This window comes from Rutilus rutilus (genome assembly GCF_951802725.1).
Source record: "Rutilus rutilus genome assembly, chromosome: 8".
Lineage (NCBI taxonomy): Eukaryota > Metazoa > Chordata > Actinopteri > Cypriniformes > Leuciscidae > Rutilus > Rutilus rutilus.
The window spans coordinates 21,104,132-21,123,865 of NC_140222.1; the positions used below are offsets into that span (position 1 = coordinate 21,104,132).

The following is a 19,734-nucleotide window of genomic DNA, read 5'->3' on the forward strand; positions in this document are numbered from 1 at the left end:
TGCATGAGATTTGCAAATAGTGTCTAACTGGCTGAACTTGTTCAGGGTTTTGCAGAAAGAGGAATTTATTCAACAAATTGGTTTAGGCCATTGTGAATTTGGTTCAGAGAATGGGATTTATTGTCTTTGTAATTGTGAAAAACTGTAAAGTAACACACACGGGTTGCTCAGATCCTTCAGCAGTTGACGTCTGAGGAGGACAGAAAACCAGAAAGACATTCAGTTTACTTGAGGTTTAGACATTCCCAAACCATGAAGGGATTTCCTCGTTTTATCTATTAGCTAGAAAGGGTATAACTAAATATTTGAATTAACTGCAAAAACTGAATAATACTACTGAACAGGCTACTGATTAATCTGTGAAATAATCAACGAACAGTCGATTAATCAATAAAATCAATTATCAAAAAAATGTTGATGCAGGACTACACAGCATCACACCTGGAAGTACAGCATAAGAAATCTAACTTCTTATTGTAATTTTAGGCATGCATTTTCTTTTTATGTCCGATTAGAGTAGATAAATGAGTGAAACTCTTTCCACATGGATGGCAGTGATACGGCTTCTCTCCACTGTGGATCTTCTCATGTATTTTCCGATATTCTGACCTCTTGAATCTCTTATCGCAGTGTGAACACTTGTAAGGGGTTTCAGTAGTGTGAACTGTCTGGTGCACTTTCAGAGCACCATCTGTAAAAAATCGCTTCCCACACTCGGCGCAAACATGATCCTTCACACCACTGTGTCGTTTCTGGTAGTGATTCGGCTTCTCTCCACTGTGGATCTTCTCATGTATTCTCCGATATTCTGACCTCTTGAATCTCTTGTCGCAGTGTGAACACTTGTAAGGTGTTTCAGTAGTGTGAACTGCCTGGTGCACTTTCAGAGCACCATCTGTAAAAAAACGCTTCCCACACTCGGCGCAAACGTGATCCTTCACACCACTGTGTCGTTTCTGGTGTATTTTTAATGCAGTCATATTACGAAAACCCTTTCCACACAAGTAACAGACGCAAGGTCTCTCCTTTGTATGCACTTTCCGGTGGTCCCTTAGGAAATCTGGCCTAAAAAATGTTTTACTACATTGGTCACAGTTATATACTCGTTCTCTAGAATGACTAAGCAGATGTACTTTATAAACACCTGACTTTATGAAACTCTTTCCACACTGATCACATGTGTGTAGATTCTCTCCAGTGTGGATTTTCATGTGATCCCTAAGGGCTCCTTTTCGTGCGTAACTCATCCCACACCGATCACATGCATGTGGCTTCACTCCAGTGTGGATTGACATATGTTCGTTAAGGATTGCTTTATGTATGAAACTCTTCCCACACTGGTCACATGTGTAGGGCTTCACTCCAGTGTGTCTTTTCATGTGTTCGTTAAGGTTTCCTTTATGTCTGAAACTCTTCCCACACTGAACACATGTGTACGGCTTCTCCCCAGTGTGGACTTTCATGTGTACATTAAAGTTTCCTTTATGTGTGAAACTCTTCCCACACTGATCACATATGAATGGCTTCTCTTTAGTATGGTTTGTCATGTGTACGTTAAGGTTTCCTATTTCAGTGAAACTATTTGTAGCCTGATCATAGGTGTACAGCATCACTCCAGTGTGGATTTTCATGTGTACATTAAGGTTTCCTTTTCGTGCAAAACTCTTCCCACACTGATCACATGAATACGGCTTCTCTCCACTGTGGATTCTCATGTGTTGATTAAAGTGTCCTTTTTGTGAGAAACTCTTCCCACACTGATCACATGAATACGGCTTCTCTCCAGTGTGGATCCTCATGTGATCGTTAAGGTTTCCTTGATATGGGAAACTCCTCCCACATTGATCACTTGAGAACGGCTTCGCTGAAGTGTGTATTTTCCTGTGCTCGTCAAGGAGTTTTTGTTGTGCAAAATTCTTCCCACAGTGATCACATATGTATGGCTTCTCTGCACAGTGGACTTTCCTGTGTTCGTCAAGCTTTCCTTTTATTCTGAATGTCTTATCACAATGATCACATGCATACAGCTTCCCTCCACGATGAAATTTTATGTGAAGATTAAGATTTTGCTCACATGAAAAACTCTTTCCACACTGTGGGCAAGTGAAACTTGTTTTGTCTTCTCTGTTCAATGAGGGACTCACGGATGTTTCTTCAGTTTTGATATGATGTTTATCCCCCCCTTCAATCAGTTCTTCAACCTCCTTGTTCTCTTCTATCAGGTCTAAAATGAAAGTTAAAAAGTAAAAACAAAATTAGATTCAACAAATCATAAAAAAAAAGGTGAAATGTGAAATTAAAGGACATGAGAACCCTGACACAATAGTAGATAGTCAGTACCGATACCACCAAAAGTACACAATAATCGATACCAAAGTCGATACCACGATAAAATAACAAATAAATAATAATACTTAAACATTAACTTTGGGGAGGGGGGGCATTTTTATACATATTTTTAAAAAAGAAATACAATTATCTCACCAAAATGTTTGCTCTCTTAATGTATTTATGTTTTATGAGTTATTGTTTTTGCAATAGTCCGTAATAAAATAAGAATGAATAAACATTAGAAGCAGTAGCATAAATAAATACAGTAGAATAAAGATACAAATTTAACAATACTGTATATTTTCAGGTCGGTCTAACAGAAGTATTCAAGTAAAAATAACACAGAAATTGAATAATTAAATATAAAATAACTCAGCAGTCATAACTGAGCAAGTTAAATACAGATTAATCCTTTTCTATTGATTATTCCTAATCTTAATCCTAATATATTAATATATTAATTAATATATTAATGTATTAATTAATATATTAATATATTAATCCTATTCTTTTGTTGTTTGATTATTATTAATAATAATCCAGACATCCAATAGGAGAAAGAAGCAGGTTTTGAAGGCTGCAGTCACTAAGATCCTCACATAAACCCATAATAAATGTCATATTTACCTGTGCCCTTCCTACCAGTAAATACAGAAACTTAATAGTTATCAAACAGTCTGCACTGCATAAATGATAAATTTACTCGATTCTGGCGCACTGTCTGTGCTCACGATCCCAGTGCGCGTCTTTCTGTGTGCCGTGTGTGTGTCACATAAACATGACATTCACAGACAGAGCGTCCTCTTGTCTTGTCACGCTTGAATGGTTTAAATGCATTTGCATGAATAAGGGTGTGATCATATAATGTAACACTAGCCAAAGGATGATCCGTGAAAATACGGATGCTGCGTTAATATATTTTAAACCGTTAAACTGGACAAAAATGTATTGCATGCGTTAATGTTGACAGCACTAACTGTTACACATTAGGGCTGCAACGATTCCTCGAGTTACTCGAGTTACTCGATTACAAAAATTCCTCGAGGCAAAAACTCTGCCTCGAAGCCTCGTTAAATTCCTATGACGCGCACTATACACGCGGCGCAGGGATTTAATTGTTTCACACGGACCGTTTATTCACACGGACCTGTTCAGGAAGCACAACATTTATTTTGAATTTAGTTGGCGCGATGGCGGAGAATAAATATGTAAATAAACGGCAGAAATTGTCTAAAGTGTGGGATCATTACACACTTTATAAAGAAGAGAACAAGGTGCAGTGTCTCTACTGCAAAACAGAGCTGGCATACCACAACAGCACATCTTCCATGATTCAGCATCTGAACAGAAGACATCCATTCCATGCTGTTTCACCAAGCATCGCTGTAGCTGAAACAAGGTAACGTAGTCTAAGCCTATTGATGTTCGCTGATTTTAATCCCATACTGTATTTGTAGCGATGTCGTGTGATGCGGTTTGACTAGATATGATGTTTAGCTTTGATTACGTTTTTAAGTAGTAAACGTAACTCGCGTTTAATTCCAAGAGAGTATAGCCTAAAAAAAGAACCCCTTCACACACACACACACACACACACACGCGCCAGTCAGACCAATTGCAGCAGTGCATATGCTTAAACTAATTTCAGCATGCATTCACTGTATACACCGGGACGTAATGAACAATATTGAACAAATATTGTATTGCAGTCTTTGCGAGACCTTGTTTGTATAATGTCACATCTGTCAAATAGTTACAGACAACAACAACAAATTAAACTCCCCAGCCTGTTGGTTTTTAATAAATACTCGGAGTACTCATTTTTCAGTTAAAACACATGGAACAAAAAGTGCGTCAGCCTTTACTGTGTGTTCAACAACAAGTCACGTTACAGCTCTTCTTCAGCGTTAAACTACCAGAATACACAAATATGCTTAGATGCTTAGAGTGGTTATATTATAACATCTTAAAGGAGAAATTTACATATGAGATTGCTTTATAACTTGCATACTATGTAACTTATAGTATATGTATAACTTCTTATTTACTTTGATGTCAGGGCTAGATTACAGCATGAAACCTGTTGTGCATAGGCTATTAATAAATTAAATAGCTTTTTCTCTTTTTCTCCCTCTCAGCACTTCACAACGGAGTATGAACAGCTTTGTTCGCCCAGCTCAGTCATGCACTGTTCAAGAGGCTGCAATTTTTACAGAGAGCATTTTGAACATGCTTGTGACCGACATGAGGCCAATGTCCATGGTGGAGGACAAGGGATTTAGAGACATGATCTCAACTTTCAATCCTAAATACAGCCTGCCATCAAGAACATATTTCACACAACTGATGGAGAAGAAACACAGAGACATTACAGAGAAATTGAAAGCTGTCCTAAAGCAAACAGAGTGTGTTGCCCTGACAACAGACATTTGGACCAGTGTGGCAACAGAAGCCTACCTGGGGGTGACATGTCACTTCTTGGGGGAAGATTGGGAGATGAAGTCCTTCACCCTAACCACAATGCCTCTAGAAGAGAGACACACTGCAGCCAACATTGCAGACTGGCTAGAGGAGACAACTGACAAATTTGAGATTCCACTTGAAAAGGTAAAGGCAGTTGTCCATGACAATGGGGCCAATGTGGTGGCAGCAGCAAGAATTCTTAGAGAGAGGCATGGGTGGGCTTCTGTGAGATGTGCAGGGCACACTTTAAATTTAGTTGTGCAGAGCACACTCAAAAACAATAAAACAATTGCTAGTTGTGTGGGTTCTGCTAGGTGCCTAGTGGAACACTTCAAAAAGAGAACAGTATGTCACCCTCTCTGCCCTTCCACAGCTGGTCCAAAACCTTAAAAAGTCCACACTGACTGCAGAACCTGAAACTGCACCAGTGAAGGCATTTCAGGCTTCTGCTGCAGAGCAGATCACAGAGAGGTGGGAAGGGCTGTATGAATTTCTACCTGAATCTGGTGCTCCCAACCCTGTCCTTCTGGCTGCTGCTTTGGACCCCAGGTTTAGAAAATTGAAGTTCTTGCCTGCTGTAGAAGTGTTGAAGGTCCAAACTAGTATTCAATCAATGGCACTAGCTGCCAGAAAGGACTCAAAACAGACACATGTAACGGTAGAGAAAGCCACTGCCACCACATCAGCTACACACACTAAAGGTAGATCACATCAGAAAAGTATCCTGGGATCATCATCAGAGGATGAGGATGAAGGAGAGGATCATGATGAGGATGAGCAGATGAGCAGAGCGGTGCAGAGGGAGGTCTTGGAGTATTTTGGTGAACAGCCTATTTCCAAGAAGGAGGATCCACTGCCATGGTGGAGAATAAATCAGGCAAGATATCCAACATTGGCACAGCTGGCAAAGTCTTTCTTGGGGATCCCAGCAACATCAACACCCTCAGAGTGCCTGTTCTCTGCTGCTGGGAACATTGCCTCAAAACGTAGGGCAAGCCTAAATGCTGAGCATGTGGATATGTTGACATTTCTCCATTGCAACTATAAGCTGTTGAAAAATCTGAAATCTCTCTCTCTCTCTCTCTCTCTCTCTCTCTCACACACACACACAGAGACACACACTCACTCACTCACTCATCTAGGTACATTTTGATGTTTGTTTTGAGATTACAACTTAGGCTATTTATCATTTTTATTTACATTGATTTTTTTTTTAATAAATTTTACACATTGTGTACCCGTTTGGCTTGATATTTTATATTATTTTTTTGTTCTCAGGTTAACTAAACTAAATTTGCAGAAGGTGCAATCCTTTTTTTTGTAATGTTGTGTATTAAGAAGACACAAAACTAAGTTTATATTCATATTAAGTTTGTATTCATATTAATTTACAATACATGTTCTACATGTTACAGTAAGTTCACTTAACTGTATATTGTTATATAATTGTTGGCAATGCCAACTTGGCACTTGAAAATAAATACCTCTGTTGAGAAATAAAAGCCAAATGCTTGATCATTATACAGCCACATAATTTTTGTTATCCATTATTTGTTTTGGTTGCTCAAAAACACGCACAAAAAAATATCCGATTACTCGATTAATCGATTCGATTAAGTGTTAGATTAATCGATTACAAAAAGAATCGATAGCTGCAGCCCTATTACACATGCTGTTCACGTTCACATATCTGACGCGAATATTTGCCAACACGGGCATTTTGACATAACCGTGTATGTACACTCACCTAAAGGATTATAAGTAACACCTGTTCAATTTCTCATTAATGCAATTATCTAATCAACCAATCACATGGCAGTTGCTTCAATGCATTTAGGGGTGTGGTCCTGGTCAAGACAATCTCCTGAACTCCAAACTGAATGTCAGAATGGGAAAGAAAGGTGATTTAAGCAATTTTGAGCGTGGCATGGTTGTTGGTGCCAGACGGGCCGGTCTGAGTATTTCACAATCTGCTCAGTTACTGGGAACCATTTCTAGGGTTTACAAAGAATGGTGTGAACAGGGAAAAACATCCAGTATGCGGCAGTCCTGTGGGCGAAAATGCCTTGTTGATGCTAGAGGTCAGAGGAGAATGGGCCGACTGATTCAAGCTGATAGAAGAGCAACTTTGACTGAAATAACCACTCGTTACAACTGAGGTATTCAGCAAAGCATTTGTGAAGCCACAACACGCACAACCTTGAGGCGGATGGGCTACAACAGCAGAAGACCCCACCGGGTACCACTCATCTCCACTACAAATAGGAAAAAGAGGCTACAATTTGCACAAGCTCACCAAAATTGGACAGTTGAAGACTGGAAAAATGTTGCCTGGTCTGATGAGTCTCGATTTCTGTTGAGACATTCAGATGGTAGTCAGAATTTGGCGTAAACAGAATGAGAACATGGATCCATCATGCCTTGTTACCACTGTGCAGGCTGGTGGTGGTGGTGTAATGGTGTGGGGGATGTTTTCTTGGCACACTTTAGGCCCCTTAGTGCCAATTGGGCATCGTTTAAATGCCACGGCCTACCTGAGCATTGTTTCTGACCATGTCCATCCCTTTATGACCACCATGTACCCATCCTCTGATGGCTACTTCCAGCAGGATAATGCACCATGTCACAAAGCTCGAATCATTTCAAATTGGTTTCTTGAACATGACAATGAGTTCACTGTACTAAAATGGCCCCCACAGTCACCAGATCTCAACCCAATAGAGCATCTTTGGGATGTGGTGGAACGGGAGCTTCGTGCCCTGGATGTGCATCCCACAAATCTCCATCAACTGCAAGATTCTATCCTATCAACATGGGCCAACATTTCTAAAGAATGCTTTCAGCACCTTGTTGAATCAATGCTACGTAGAATTAAGGCAGTTCTGAAGGCGAAAGGGGGTCAAACACAGTATTAGTATGGTGTTCCTAATAATCCTTTAGGTGAGTGTATTTTAATGTTTATGAGTAATAGGCCGCGACAATCTGACACTCGTGAGAGGCAGCTACTTGTGCGCGCTTTGGTTGAGCACGCACTGACTGAAGACCGTCTCTCATAGAGCGTGCCAGTCCTTTATAGTTTAAAATCACTTGAATTTATAAATTGGCATGATATAAAACAATGTGCGCTAAAGTCTTGTATTGCACAGTCCAGTTCACAAAATCAATGTGGATACTATGGATGTGAAGCCAGATTTTATACATGAAAGAGAGATTTTACATGTGCGTCAGGTTTTTGGACAAGAAAGACTTCCGCATAGGATGCACCCGTGTTCCCTCGCTCATAGCTCTTCTGGAAGCTTCCACATCCCTCGCTCCTCGCTTGCTTGCAGTGCAATCAGAATTGAGATGTCCTTCAGGATGGTTAACTTTGTTTTTTAGATGTCACAGGCTGGAGGACGGAGGAGCGAGAAGTAAAGGAAGCATCAATTTGAGTAATGAGAAGCACCCATAGTCGGTTGTTTGAAATGAATGTAAACAGATCAGAAAGAAAACGCGTGTGTAACAGTATGTTGGATCCATGCAGCTCTTAAAGTGACCACAGCCTAATAAACCTCCTGTCTTCGTCCTTATTGTTCATCTAACAACAAAACTAACACTGCTCTTGACTGAATAACTTTTGTAACTTTGATTAAGGATTAATCTATATTCACTTTATACAGTGAAGACTATGCAATGTTGTTACATTATATTACTTTATTCTGAAAATTGTGACATTTCAACAGGCATATTTAAGCTGAATAACTAAATAAAAAATATATTTGCTAAACTAATTTGATTCATATTCTTTGGCTTCTCTACCCAATATTAATTACAAATGCAATGAATTGCAGGGATTGGTCCCTGGTATCGGCAAGTACCAAAAACTTAAGTATTGGTATCGGACTAATTCTGGAAAAAGTGGTATCGGTGCAGCCCTAATTTAAAATAAACTAATCAATTAATCAATCAATCAATTATTGACAAAGTACACAAAAAAAACAGTGTTCGAAACAGTAAAACAGTAAGTTTATAATAATAATTTATAATTGAATGGTCAGGTTGGGAAATGTCACATCAATCTTTGCGTAATGATGTCATGTACATAAACAGGAAGATGAAATCTTTTCAAGAGATGACAACAACTTACATAATCATCATAATACAAACAAGCACAACATACAAACAAAATAAAACATTTAACACATCATAGCACTCAGGTCTCTCTCTAATTTGGAAAATTGTACGACTGTACATACGGCAAGTTCTGGCTATGCGCACTAGTGTTGTCAAAAGTACCGACTTTGGTACCAATTCGGTACTGAAATTTAAAAACTGTGACAATACCAGAATTTCCCTCTAGTATTTTGAGCACTGTTTAACAGATTCCAGGGCTCCAGACTGCGACCATTTTTCATGCCGGTGCGACCAAATATTTATTTAGGTGATCAACAATGATCAACGCTTCAAAAACATGTCTTCAGGGAGCGCTAACAAGGATACACACGAGAGTGTTTGAAAGCAGGCATCTATCAGTGGATCCGTCTATCAGTGGATATATTAGGGATCCAGTGACAGACGCCTGCTTTCGAACGCTTCCGTGTGTATCCGTGTAAACACACATTACCAAAGCCCACTCCTAAAACACTGGATCAGACAGGTGAGATCTAACATGTGCTATATTATGCAAAATTACCAAATAAAGAGGCTGACGCTCATCATCCAGGTTCATCATCACAGTGTTTCTTACAGTAAGGCGTAAGACTCTGAGACGCACGTAACCTACACGCATGTAAATAATTAAATCGCATATGTATATTGAACACACAGGAGAATATATTTATTTTATTTAAGCGCAGCCTTTGTGATCTCACAATAGCACTATGCTATAGTATGGTTTTTAAACGGTTTTAGTACATTGTGCAGCCTTAGAAAACGGTCTAATAATGCGGTTCATGGATTCTGGTCCGTGGAATACACCACTTCCGGTATTTTGTCCGTTACTCGATACGGGGAAAGTGCAATCGAGGATTTTATCAAATTGAGCACTTTGATTTAATCAAGGAATACACACAGTGATGTCTATGCAAGCGGCAATAACAAACTGTTCAATTGTAATTTGACAACGTGTTTTATTCATATCAGATAAACTTTGCGTAGGTAACTGTAAAGTTTACCCTATTCTTCTCCCAGTTCACCGGCCACTTACTTTCATGTATTTCGGGAGAAGTAGATTAACTTATGTGTTGTAAATCTGACAGATCCGATTCTCTGAACTAACATGGCGGTGCCCGTCACTTATTATAAAATTAACATGACCATTATAAAAGGTATTTAAACGACAAAACACATTCACTTACAGGTATTCGGCAATTGGAATATCAGATGTTTCAAAATCTAGTTTACAAGATTGTGAATATTTTGAATAAAAAAGGAAAATTTAAAAGCGATACATCAGACATACAGCTCTATTGTGTCTGCGGTGTGTCACGTGACAAGCATGATGCGTCCAGTGTTGGGGGTAATAAGTTACAAAGTAAAGGATTACAGTAACGATATTACTTTTTTGGGTAACGAAGTAAAGTAACGTATTACACTAAAAATATCGGTAACTACACTACTTTACTAGACTATAGGAACGCGCTTTCCTGCGTTACCCAAGCCGTGTTTGCCTGCGTGTAAAGCTCTGATCTGTTTAAGTGGTGCGTGCATGCCTGTGTGTGTGTGTGTTTCCCCGGGCACCGTTGTCATAGAGATCGATTTGAGTGACGTAGCTGCTGGTGCGAAGGGGAGCGGGAAATGGAGACTGAGACAGGGGGTTTCGGCCAGTGGCGATATTCACATTACTTTCAGTTTATTGCTCGAAAGGACAAAAATATTCACGTGAAATGCACTCTATGCCCAGGCAGCAAGTACTGGCCATCGGGACTACCGGGAGATTCCCAGTGGGCTGACGTGCCTTTTGGGCCGACATCTCATACTTTTTTTTTCTTTTTCTGTTTTTTTTTTTCTTAACGGACCATAAAAGTCTTTGTAAAGTTAAATTAAACTGTCATCTTCCCCTGTATAAGCATCAGTAGCCACGAGTTGCATTGGTGTGACGTCAACTCCCCTCTTCGATTGATTGGCTAGAGGAGTAGCTGTCAATCTAGAACTAGTGAACCAATGGTGACGCTTAAACCCGCCCTAATTTACATGAAACTGGAACTGCAACATTTGGGAAAGCAAGCGCAGAACGTGGAAAGAAGAGCGAAGAGAAAAACAGCACAAGCGTACAAAAGAGTAAAATATGAGCAGAAAATGCAAGAGAGCACAAAGTACAGAGTGATAAAACCAAGGAAAACATACTTTTTAAGAAAGCATGACCATCAGTTTAAGTTTTGTGCAAAATAACTTTTAATGCGTTTAAAGTTTTTATTCATGCTTGTTATTTCTTGATTCACGCTTATTATATTTTGATCCGTGACCACGTTGTTAGCTATTCAGATCATTTTGCATCATTTTTTTCAGTTTGTGCAATATATTTTTACATGTGTTTTAACATTTTTGATTCACGCATATTATTTTTTGATCCGTGGCTGCAATACTTTAGGCGGGAAATTGATCCCATATATGATGTTTGTCCATGTATCTACACGGTAAATTAAGAAACGGGAAAGTAAAGTAATAAGTAGTGAAGTTACTTTTCAAATGCAGTAACTAGTAAAGTAATCTCATTACAATTTACAGAAGTAACTAGTAACTAATTACTTTTTTTGAGTAACTACCCCAACACTGGATGCGTCGGCATGGAAATAATAAGATACTCAGCTAGAATATTTTAAAATTATGTGTGAAAGGGTTAATTAAGTTATTTCACAGCTCTTATGTTTTCTGACTGCAATCACTGAATCTGATTAACTACTTTAAGTATTATAACATTACTGAAGAATCAAAAATAAACACCAACCTATTTGTTCTTCAGTATCTTCCTCCTTTATTCTGCAGAGCTCTGGATCATTCATGTTTTCAATTTTCTTTCACAAACTCTACCGTCTTCACTTGTAGGCTGGTGGGAATATTCCAGCATTTACTGGTGAATCGCTGTGGGAGGAGCAGAACACCTAAAATCAAAAACAAATCACTTATCAAATTGATGCTTTTATTAATTCACACACTTAAAGCACAGTGTTTGTGTTTATCTACCAAACTATCAGAAAATAGTTATTTAATTAGTTTTAACAAGTTCACATATTCTACATATCTAGCCTATATTTTGTCTGTGAGTCATTATACTGAAGATGCTTTTGAGCAGCTGTTAATTGTGACACTCCTTCTTATTTAATTAACCACAGTTATAATAACTTCTATAGAGCAGTATATGTCCAATGAACCTATAGTTTATGACTTCAGCTAGTTATTGCATAGTCATACATTTCTGTCATCCAATCATACAATATGATGTGTTTTTTTTTAGGGACAGAAACGGCTCTTTAAATACAATGAAAGAGCATGACAAAGCAACATTTTTATGTTTACAATGTCAAACTTTCTCCATATTCAGACTTCCCTCTTGCGATGGATTTAAAGTAACAGCTGCTGAAAAGCCTCTTCGTGTCAGAAATAGAATAGATATGTAAACATAACAAACAAAAGAAAATATCTACTCCTATTATCTACTCTCACAAGATTATACTTGGCCTTTTGATCAAGTGGCATATCAGTAAATACCATTATTGCTCCAATAATACCGGGATCAAATCACAAACAATCATACAGACGAACATACAAAAACACACAATAATCTCTCAGGTCATAATTAATTTAACACTGGTTCCCTACATCGTTGCCTGCTAGGCTATGTTTATGTCAGTCAGCAGACGCCAGAAAAGACGCACAAATAGCTCTGTAGCAGATGAAAAACTTACAGAAAATACACTGTAAAATGTTGCTATTACAAGCTGTGCGTTTTTTATATAATTGTATAAACACACGAAGCACCGTGAACTGCTTACCTTATCTCAAAAGGCTAACGCTGTGATGGCGATAGTGGCGACGTCTTCTTCTTGTTTTATGGCGGATAGCAGACATCATGTGCATTACCGCCACCTATAGCCCGGGTGGACCATGGACCCAGTTTTTTTATATTTGTTCTACAAAAAAAAGGTATGTACATTTCTAACAGTATACTTTGTATTATATTACCTTTGCATCAAATAAATAAAAAAAAACAATAGTTAGCGCTGCTGTGAGGGTGTTTCTAATACAGCGGCTGTGGGAGAGACGGGGTAATATTGACATCTTTCTCTCTTCTGACTGCCTTTTCTTCTTTTTTTAAAGTTGTGAAAACACTATTGTGGAGTTTTCTTTTGCTATTTAAGCAAATGGGAGCATACAAATAATGTAGTCTCTCATTCGCCACTATATATGTTTACCCAATTTACCCAATGTTTTAGTGGCTGTATAAAAAGAATGTCTACGTGTGACGTTGTCATTTTTCTCCGTTCGGTGTGTAGTAATTTGACTATTCTGCCCTATCGGTCTGCATGATATGTGATGAAGTATTGGACATTTTTGTCTTTTGGGCTATTATATTAAATTAACACGCCTGTAGTGTGGTTCCTTAAAAACAGCTTGAACAATTTTAAATATTATTAACTGTGAATTAAATATTATGTCGTTTTGATTGTTTTTGTATTCTTTTCCCTTTTTTTTTTCCTTGTTTTGTTTTGGTATGATAAGTTTCTTTGCCAGTCTATCCACATGTGAATGCTTGTTGAATGTGATACTGAAGCTTAACATAAGGGGGGGGGGGGGGGGGGGGGGGGGTATTTGTTTTTTTGTTTTATGTTCCTTTATTTTGTTTATCACTTGCTTTAAGAAGCTTTATTCACTGATTTGCTGTGTGGTTTGTCCCTTCTATTAAAGTTGGGTTTATTATGGTCTCTTATTAACGGTGAGTATTTAATTGGTAATCCGGGCAAGAGATCTATTTTTAGAATGTTTTAGAATAATGATTGTTTTTTTTTTTTTGTGAAATAAATTTTTGTATCATTTTGGAAAGTCACGTCTCTGTCTTCAATACAATCAGAACCAGCAGGGTCCTTCATATTATTGTAACTCTTTTTTGGTTTAACTATTTTTGGGGTATATTTTATTTTCCTGGGTGGAGAAATAACCTAGGTGGCGTAGTCGGGTGAAGTACTTTTAGCCAAAGGTTACATTTGGATATAAGGTCAAATGGACAGAATAACTAAACAGTTACCTAAACTCACCTAATGATTGAAAATAAGATTTTTTTTTTTTTTTTTGAGCCCTAGCTGTGAGACCACAAAATCAAAATTGGACGCCTTCAATGGTGTGACAACACATAGGTGGGCGGGGCAGGTATCAAACAGGAAGTTCCTCATTTGTGCATCCTCATTTCTTTTCATCGCGTCTAAGCTTCATCCCCTTAAGATGCGAGGGAAGGATACGCCTGTGTATCCTCGCTCATAACTCCTCAGGAAACTTCCTCTCTCATTGTTCCTTACTTCCTCACTTCCTTAATTTCCTTCAAAGTAATGGGCTCCTCCAGTTTAGAAGCAATATCAGAATCAAGATGTGGAATAATTATATACTGGAAAAAGCTATCGTAAAGAGATTCATCAGCTGTATTTGCAGAGCCATAAAGAGTGACGTAAAAAATCCCTAAATTGTTCATTAATACAAGGGGCTCCACAGTGGTGCCAAAGGGGAGGCCATATGAGTAATATGATGAGAAGAAGAAACTGACGGATTTGATGAGATAATTTACTCCCATTATCGCCAAACTCATAATGCTTCCAGTAAGACTTTTGTAATGCTACAATTGCCTCATTTGTAGCTAACAAATTAAATTTGGCCTTAGTTGTGAGCAGCTTTTTAACAAGGTCAGAGCTTGGCGAACTTGCTCGACTGTCTGTATTCTTAAGAGCCAGCTCTTTTGGCTGCAATGTTCCAAATTTAACAATGTTTTGACCAATGATTGTTATATGTGTAAATATATCAATTAATTTATTGTAATTGTACTTAAACCTATAATTTCTAGAATAACATCCTTTTATGTTATGTTTGGTATAAAGAGTATAAATAATGTAAAACAGAACATGGTGTGCCATAGGCCTGCACAGTTCTGAGTGACGAGCCAAATTGTTTTGGCAAGGAAACTAGGCCAGAGTATCTCTGAAATAGCAAGGCTTGTGGGTTACTCCCAGTCAGCAGTGATGAGAATTTACCAACAGTGGTCTGAGAAGGGACAAACCATAAACCGGCGACAGGGTGTTGGGCGCCCAAGGCTCATCGATAAACGAGGGCCGTCTGGTCTGAGCCAACAGAAAGTCTACTGTGGCACAATTTACCAAATTTTAATTATGGTTATGGGAGGAATGTGTGCCTATGATGACCCATCCACCATCGAAAGTGTTTACAATGGGCACATGAGTGTTGGAACTGGACCTTGGAGCAGTGAAAGAAGATCGTCTGGTCCGATGAGTCCCATTTTATTTTACATCACATGGACATCGTGTACATGCGCATTGTTTACCTGGGGAAGTATTCGTCGACCCTTCATGTGGCCGTAAATGCGATCATGACTGTCAGACATGGGTGGAATGATTTTTAAAAAGACACAACATCACTCCTGTCCTGTGCTTGTTTTGTTTTGTTTTTTAGTAATAAAGACCACAGGGAAATGGTTGCTGCACAGCATGCAAAACTATTAAAAGCCTGCAGTGTGAACAGAACTCTTTTAGTTTAACTGCAAAGAATGCAGAGGAAGCACTCTTTTAGACTGCTAATGAATGCAGAGGAAATCTTTTAGACTGCTAATGAATGCAGAGGAAATGCTCTTTGAAAGGCGACCACCGCTGACCCGTCACACCAGTCTGGAGCGCTACTTCCGGGTTTGTAGAACATTGTTGAAGATTGATTGTAGAGCAAAATCAAATGAAATGCTTGGCTCCGAAGTGAAAGCTTAAAGGATTAGTGCTGCACGAGTCCATATATGCCCGCGTCACAGGGCGTGGTTTGCGTTTGCTCGCCAAAGTCTATTGGCTTGTTTTAATTTACACTCGAAGGTGATTGAGCTCTTAGGCAATATCCCAATTCGTCAGTCACCTGTTGTTAAGTCAAATGTGACTGACAGATAAGGAACTTTCCTTTCAACGGAACAAAACGTACGTTGAATCATTAAAGTGGAAACATCACGACACGAGAGGAGATGGAAACAATGAGAATATAAACATGATTACAGTAAAGGGATAGTTTGGTTTACATAGTTTAACTTGATCTAGCTCAGCTCTGGTTTGATCATCATAACACTAGAAGGCATTTTAGGAAAGTAAATGTTAAAAATGTTCCTGCTGGTGGAATGATCTGCCTAACTCAACCAGAGCTGCTGAGTCCATAGCCATTTTCAAGAAACGGCTGAAGACACATCTTTTTCGGCAACACTTGATCCATTAATACTAAAGCCCAATTTATACTTGTGCGTTGAACTCAGCGCGCGTACCCTGAATTGCACCTCTCCAAAAATTTAACAACACGTCAATTCTACACGTCTGTCTCTCAGCTTATCTCATTTTGTATTGCATATTTATTTGTATTGTAAAACATGTTGATTAATAATTGTATAATAGTAATGATTGTTTGTAGATTCATATTTTAACCCTCTATGTGTTCTGAAATAAATGCCCTTGTGTATTGATGACTTCTGAGGAGGACAGAAAATTTGAAGGAGATACACTATGTTGCCAAATGTATTGGGACACCCCTCCAAATCACTGAATTCTTCCATGGCCACAGTTGTATAAAATCAAGAACCTAGGCATGCAGACTGCTTCTACAATTATTTGTGAAAGAATGGGTCGCTCTCAGGAGCTCAGTGAATCCAAGCGTGGTACCGTGATAGGTTTCCACCTGTGCAATAAGTCCATTCGTGAAATTTCCTCACTACTAAATATTCTACGGTCAACTGTTAGCGGTATTATAACAAAGTGGAAGCAGTTGGGAACAACAGGAACTCAACCACGAAGTGGTAGCGAAAGTAAAATCACAGAGCGGGGTCAGCGCATGTTGAGGCGCACAGTGTACAGAAGTCGCCAACTTTCTGCAGAGTCAATAGCTACAGACCTCCAAACTTTGTGTAGCCTTCAGATTAGCTCAAGAACAGGGTATAGAGCTTCATGGAATGGCTTTCCATGGCCGAGCAGCTGCATCCAAGTCTTACATCACCAAGTGCAATGCAAAGCGTCAGATGCAGTGGTGTAAAGCACGCTGGCACTGTACTCTAGAGCAGTGGAGATGTGTTCTCTGGTGTGACGAATCACACTTCTCTGTCTGGCAATCTGATTGACAAGCCTGGGTTTGGGGGTTGCCAGGAGAACAGTACTTGCCTGACTGCATTGTGCCAAGTGTAAAGTTTGGTGGAGGGGGGATTATGGTGTGATGTTGTTTTACAGGGGTTGGGCCTGGCCTAGTTCCAGTGAAAGGAACTCTAAATGCTTCAGCATAACAAGACATTTTGGACAATTTCATGCTCCCAACTTTGTGGGAACAGTTTGGGGATATTCCTGTTCCAACATGACTGCACACCACTGCACAAAGCAAGGTCCAAAAAGAAATGGATTAGCGAGTTTGGTGTGGAGGAGCTTGACTGGCCTGCACAGAGTCCAGACCTCAACCCGATAGAACACCTTTAGGATGAATGTGAGTGGAGACTGAGAGCATGTGCCCGGTTGCATAAAGCACCTTAAGTTTTTCCCTTAAGTATGATACTTAAGGGGCGATTTCCCCTTACCTAAGAGAATAACTTAAGGGTGTTGCATATAATCTCTTAAACGGCTCTCTTAGGTAAGGGAAACATTTAAGTGTTTGACGACAGCGGTCCTGGATTCACGTTATAAAAATCTGTTGTTGCCATAGATACGCAAACCGTTGCATTTAAATGACGGGAAAGAGCCCCCACAACCCGGTGAACCACTCTGCTGACAGATAATTTATGCACGTGGAAAACATCTCCCACTACCGTCTGAAAACTCCCAGTTGCAAAATAACGCAGTGCTATAAGCAGTTGTAACACCGCAGGTAAAGAGTGGTTGCGATGTGTGACATGGTCAAAGGTCGCCGTCTAGTTTGTTAGCAATGTCAAATATTGCGCGTCGATCAAATCGGTATTCTTGCAACAATTTTTCAGCGCTAAGATGGTCCAAAGGGTTCTCCCTATCCCTAAAAATTCTTCTTGGCACATAATGATCTTCAGCTGGTTCCATAAATTCAGCCATGTCGTCTTATTTTTGTCTGCGTTACTCTTAAGTTTACCATTTCCAAACCTTAAGTTATACTTTGGGAAATTACCGTTAAGGGGTTTTATGCAACACTTAACGATTTGTAAGGGATTTCTTAAGTGAAAAAACAGCATTTAAGGGAAATTCTAGTGATTATGACGTTTCACTTAAAGGAACACTCCACCCATTTGCATTAAGCTTTGCAATGTTAGAAACCCAGTCATACTATTGAATGGTCGTGCAACATTTTCTCATTTTCCCCTGAGACGAGAGAAATCTATATTTACCTCTTTACACTTCCTCCTACAATGACGCAAAAATCGTCATTTTGCGTCATTGTAGGAGGAAGTGTAAAAGGGGGGGATTTCTGTTAAGACTACAAGCACTAGTTCCCACCCTTTCAAACCCGCCCATAGGGGTTGGACCTAATGCGCTAACAGACCTATCACAGATCAGTGCCAGTGCGTTTGATTTCACCGGCAGAAACCTGCATGTCCGGCCGTCGAGATCGTCCAAAATGTCCGGGATTCGGCTTTGCTTTCTACGGTCGCCATTCATTGTTTACATGCACACCTTTTGTTTCAATCTAACTGAATTCATTCCGATTGGTGAATCTGAATGTAGTGTTTACATGAACGCTAAACAAGTGATCGGTTGATGTGCGTTTTACCATTGCTAAGAAAATACCCGCTCCTCCGTGAGAGATACGAGACCAGTGCCTCACAGGTGTCGGTCATCAGTAATCACGCCACCGGCCTTGTGTCGTTCTCCCGCGGCCCTAGTCTCGTCCTGCTCGCCACAGTAAACACAATGAATGGCGACTGTAGAACGCAAAAGCCGAATCCCGGACATTTTGTGCGATGCAATCTCAAAAACCCGGGCAGACTCACGGAGACTAGTTAGCTTTATTGTTTACAACTGCTCTCTAACCAGTAGGCGTGGCTTGGGAGTGGCCTCGTAGAGCAGCGAAGCAAGTGCATTCTAGTAGTTGTTGTCTTTCATCCACATGAGCCAAAAATACATTTTCTGGCTTTTCCTAGTCTAGAAAGCTCCAAATTCTAAAATAATTTCACATTTCTTCTACATAAATGACCCAATTTAAATACACATTCATCTTTCCAGAGGTGGAGTATCCCTTTAAAGAAACCCTTAAGTAACACTTAAGGTTTTTTTTTTCTGCAACACCCTTAGGTTTAAGGTAGGGATGCACCGATCCACATTTTTTCACTTCCGATCCGATCCCGATACCTGAATTTGGATATCGGCCGATACCGATACTATTCCGATACCAGAGCTGTGTTTGATTTAATATTATTATCATCATTATTGTTTATTTTATATGTTGCTGACATAAACTTCTCTCAACAGGCAAGTATGAATGATATGTTATGTACGTATGTATGCATGTATGTCCCAAAAGGCAACTTGAGGTAAGTATAAGGTCAGAAAAGGAAGTCAGAAAAATCCCATTCTGAAAACAAATATGCAACTGTAAGGGTTTCAAATTGATTGTCATGTCAATATTTATTACATTCCCAAAATGTCAAATACTTGCGTCTTGAAATATAAGGAAAGTGCAAGTGTAAACATCTTACACACACACTATCTGAAGGGTGATCCTCGCTCCGATGCAGTAACTCTCTCGATGAATGCTCGATCAACATCAGCATCGTGCAAACAA

The 19,734-nt window shown here is 39.3% G+C and overlaps 1 protein-coding gene across 3 annotated transcripts; it reads right to left on the reverse strand.

The window, feature by feature from the left end:
- Nucleotides 1–390: 390 nt before the first annotated feature.
- LOC311294715 (uncharacterized protein) lies at nt 391–12,899 on the reverse strand. Of its 3 annotated transcripts, none has more exons than XM_084415728.1 (3): nt 12,765–12,899; nt 11,720–11,873; nt 391–2,224 (listed from the first exon to the last, which is right to left on the reverse strand). In XM_084415728.1, the coding sequence occupies exons 2-3, from the start codon at nt 11,772–11,774 to the stop codon at nt 483–485; spliced, it is 1,797 nt and encodes a 598-aa protein (XP_084271854.1). In that variant the 5' UTR covers nt 11,775–11,873; nt 12,765–12,899; the 3' UTR covers nt 391–482. The 3 variants fall into 3 exon arrangements, with proteins under 3 accessions (XP_084271854.1, XP_084271856.1, XP_084271855.1); XM_084415730.1 differs by having other exon boundaries at nt 11,720–11,853; nt 12,765–12,876; XM_084415729.1 differs by having other exon boundaries at nt 12,592–12,794.
- Nucleotides 12,900–19,734: the final 6,835 nt, after the last annotated feature.

Bases quoted from the DNA above. Each gene is read 5' to 3' on its own strand.
- LOC311294715 (XM_084415728.1), bottom strand. From the start codon at position 11,774: ATGAATGATCCAGAGCTCTGCAGAATAAAGGAGGAAGATACTGAAGAA. The intron at 2,225-11,719 runs GTTGGTGTTTAT...CTTTCATTTTAG, and splicing joins AGATACTGAAGAACAAATAG to ACCTGATAGAAGAGAACAAG.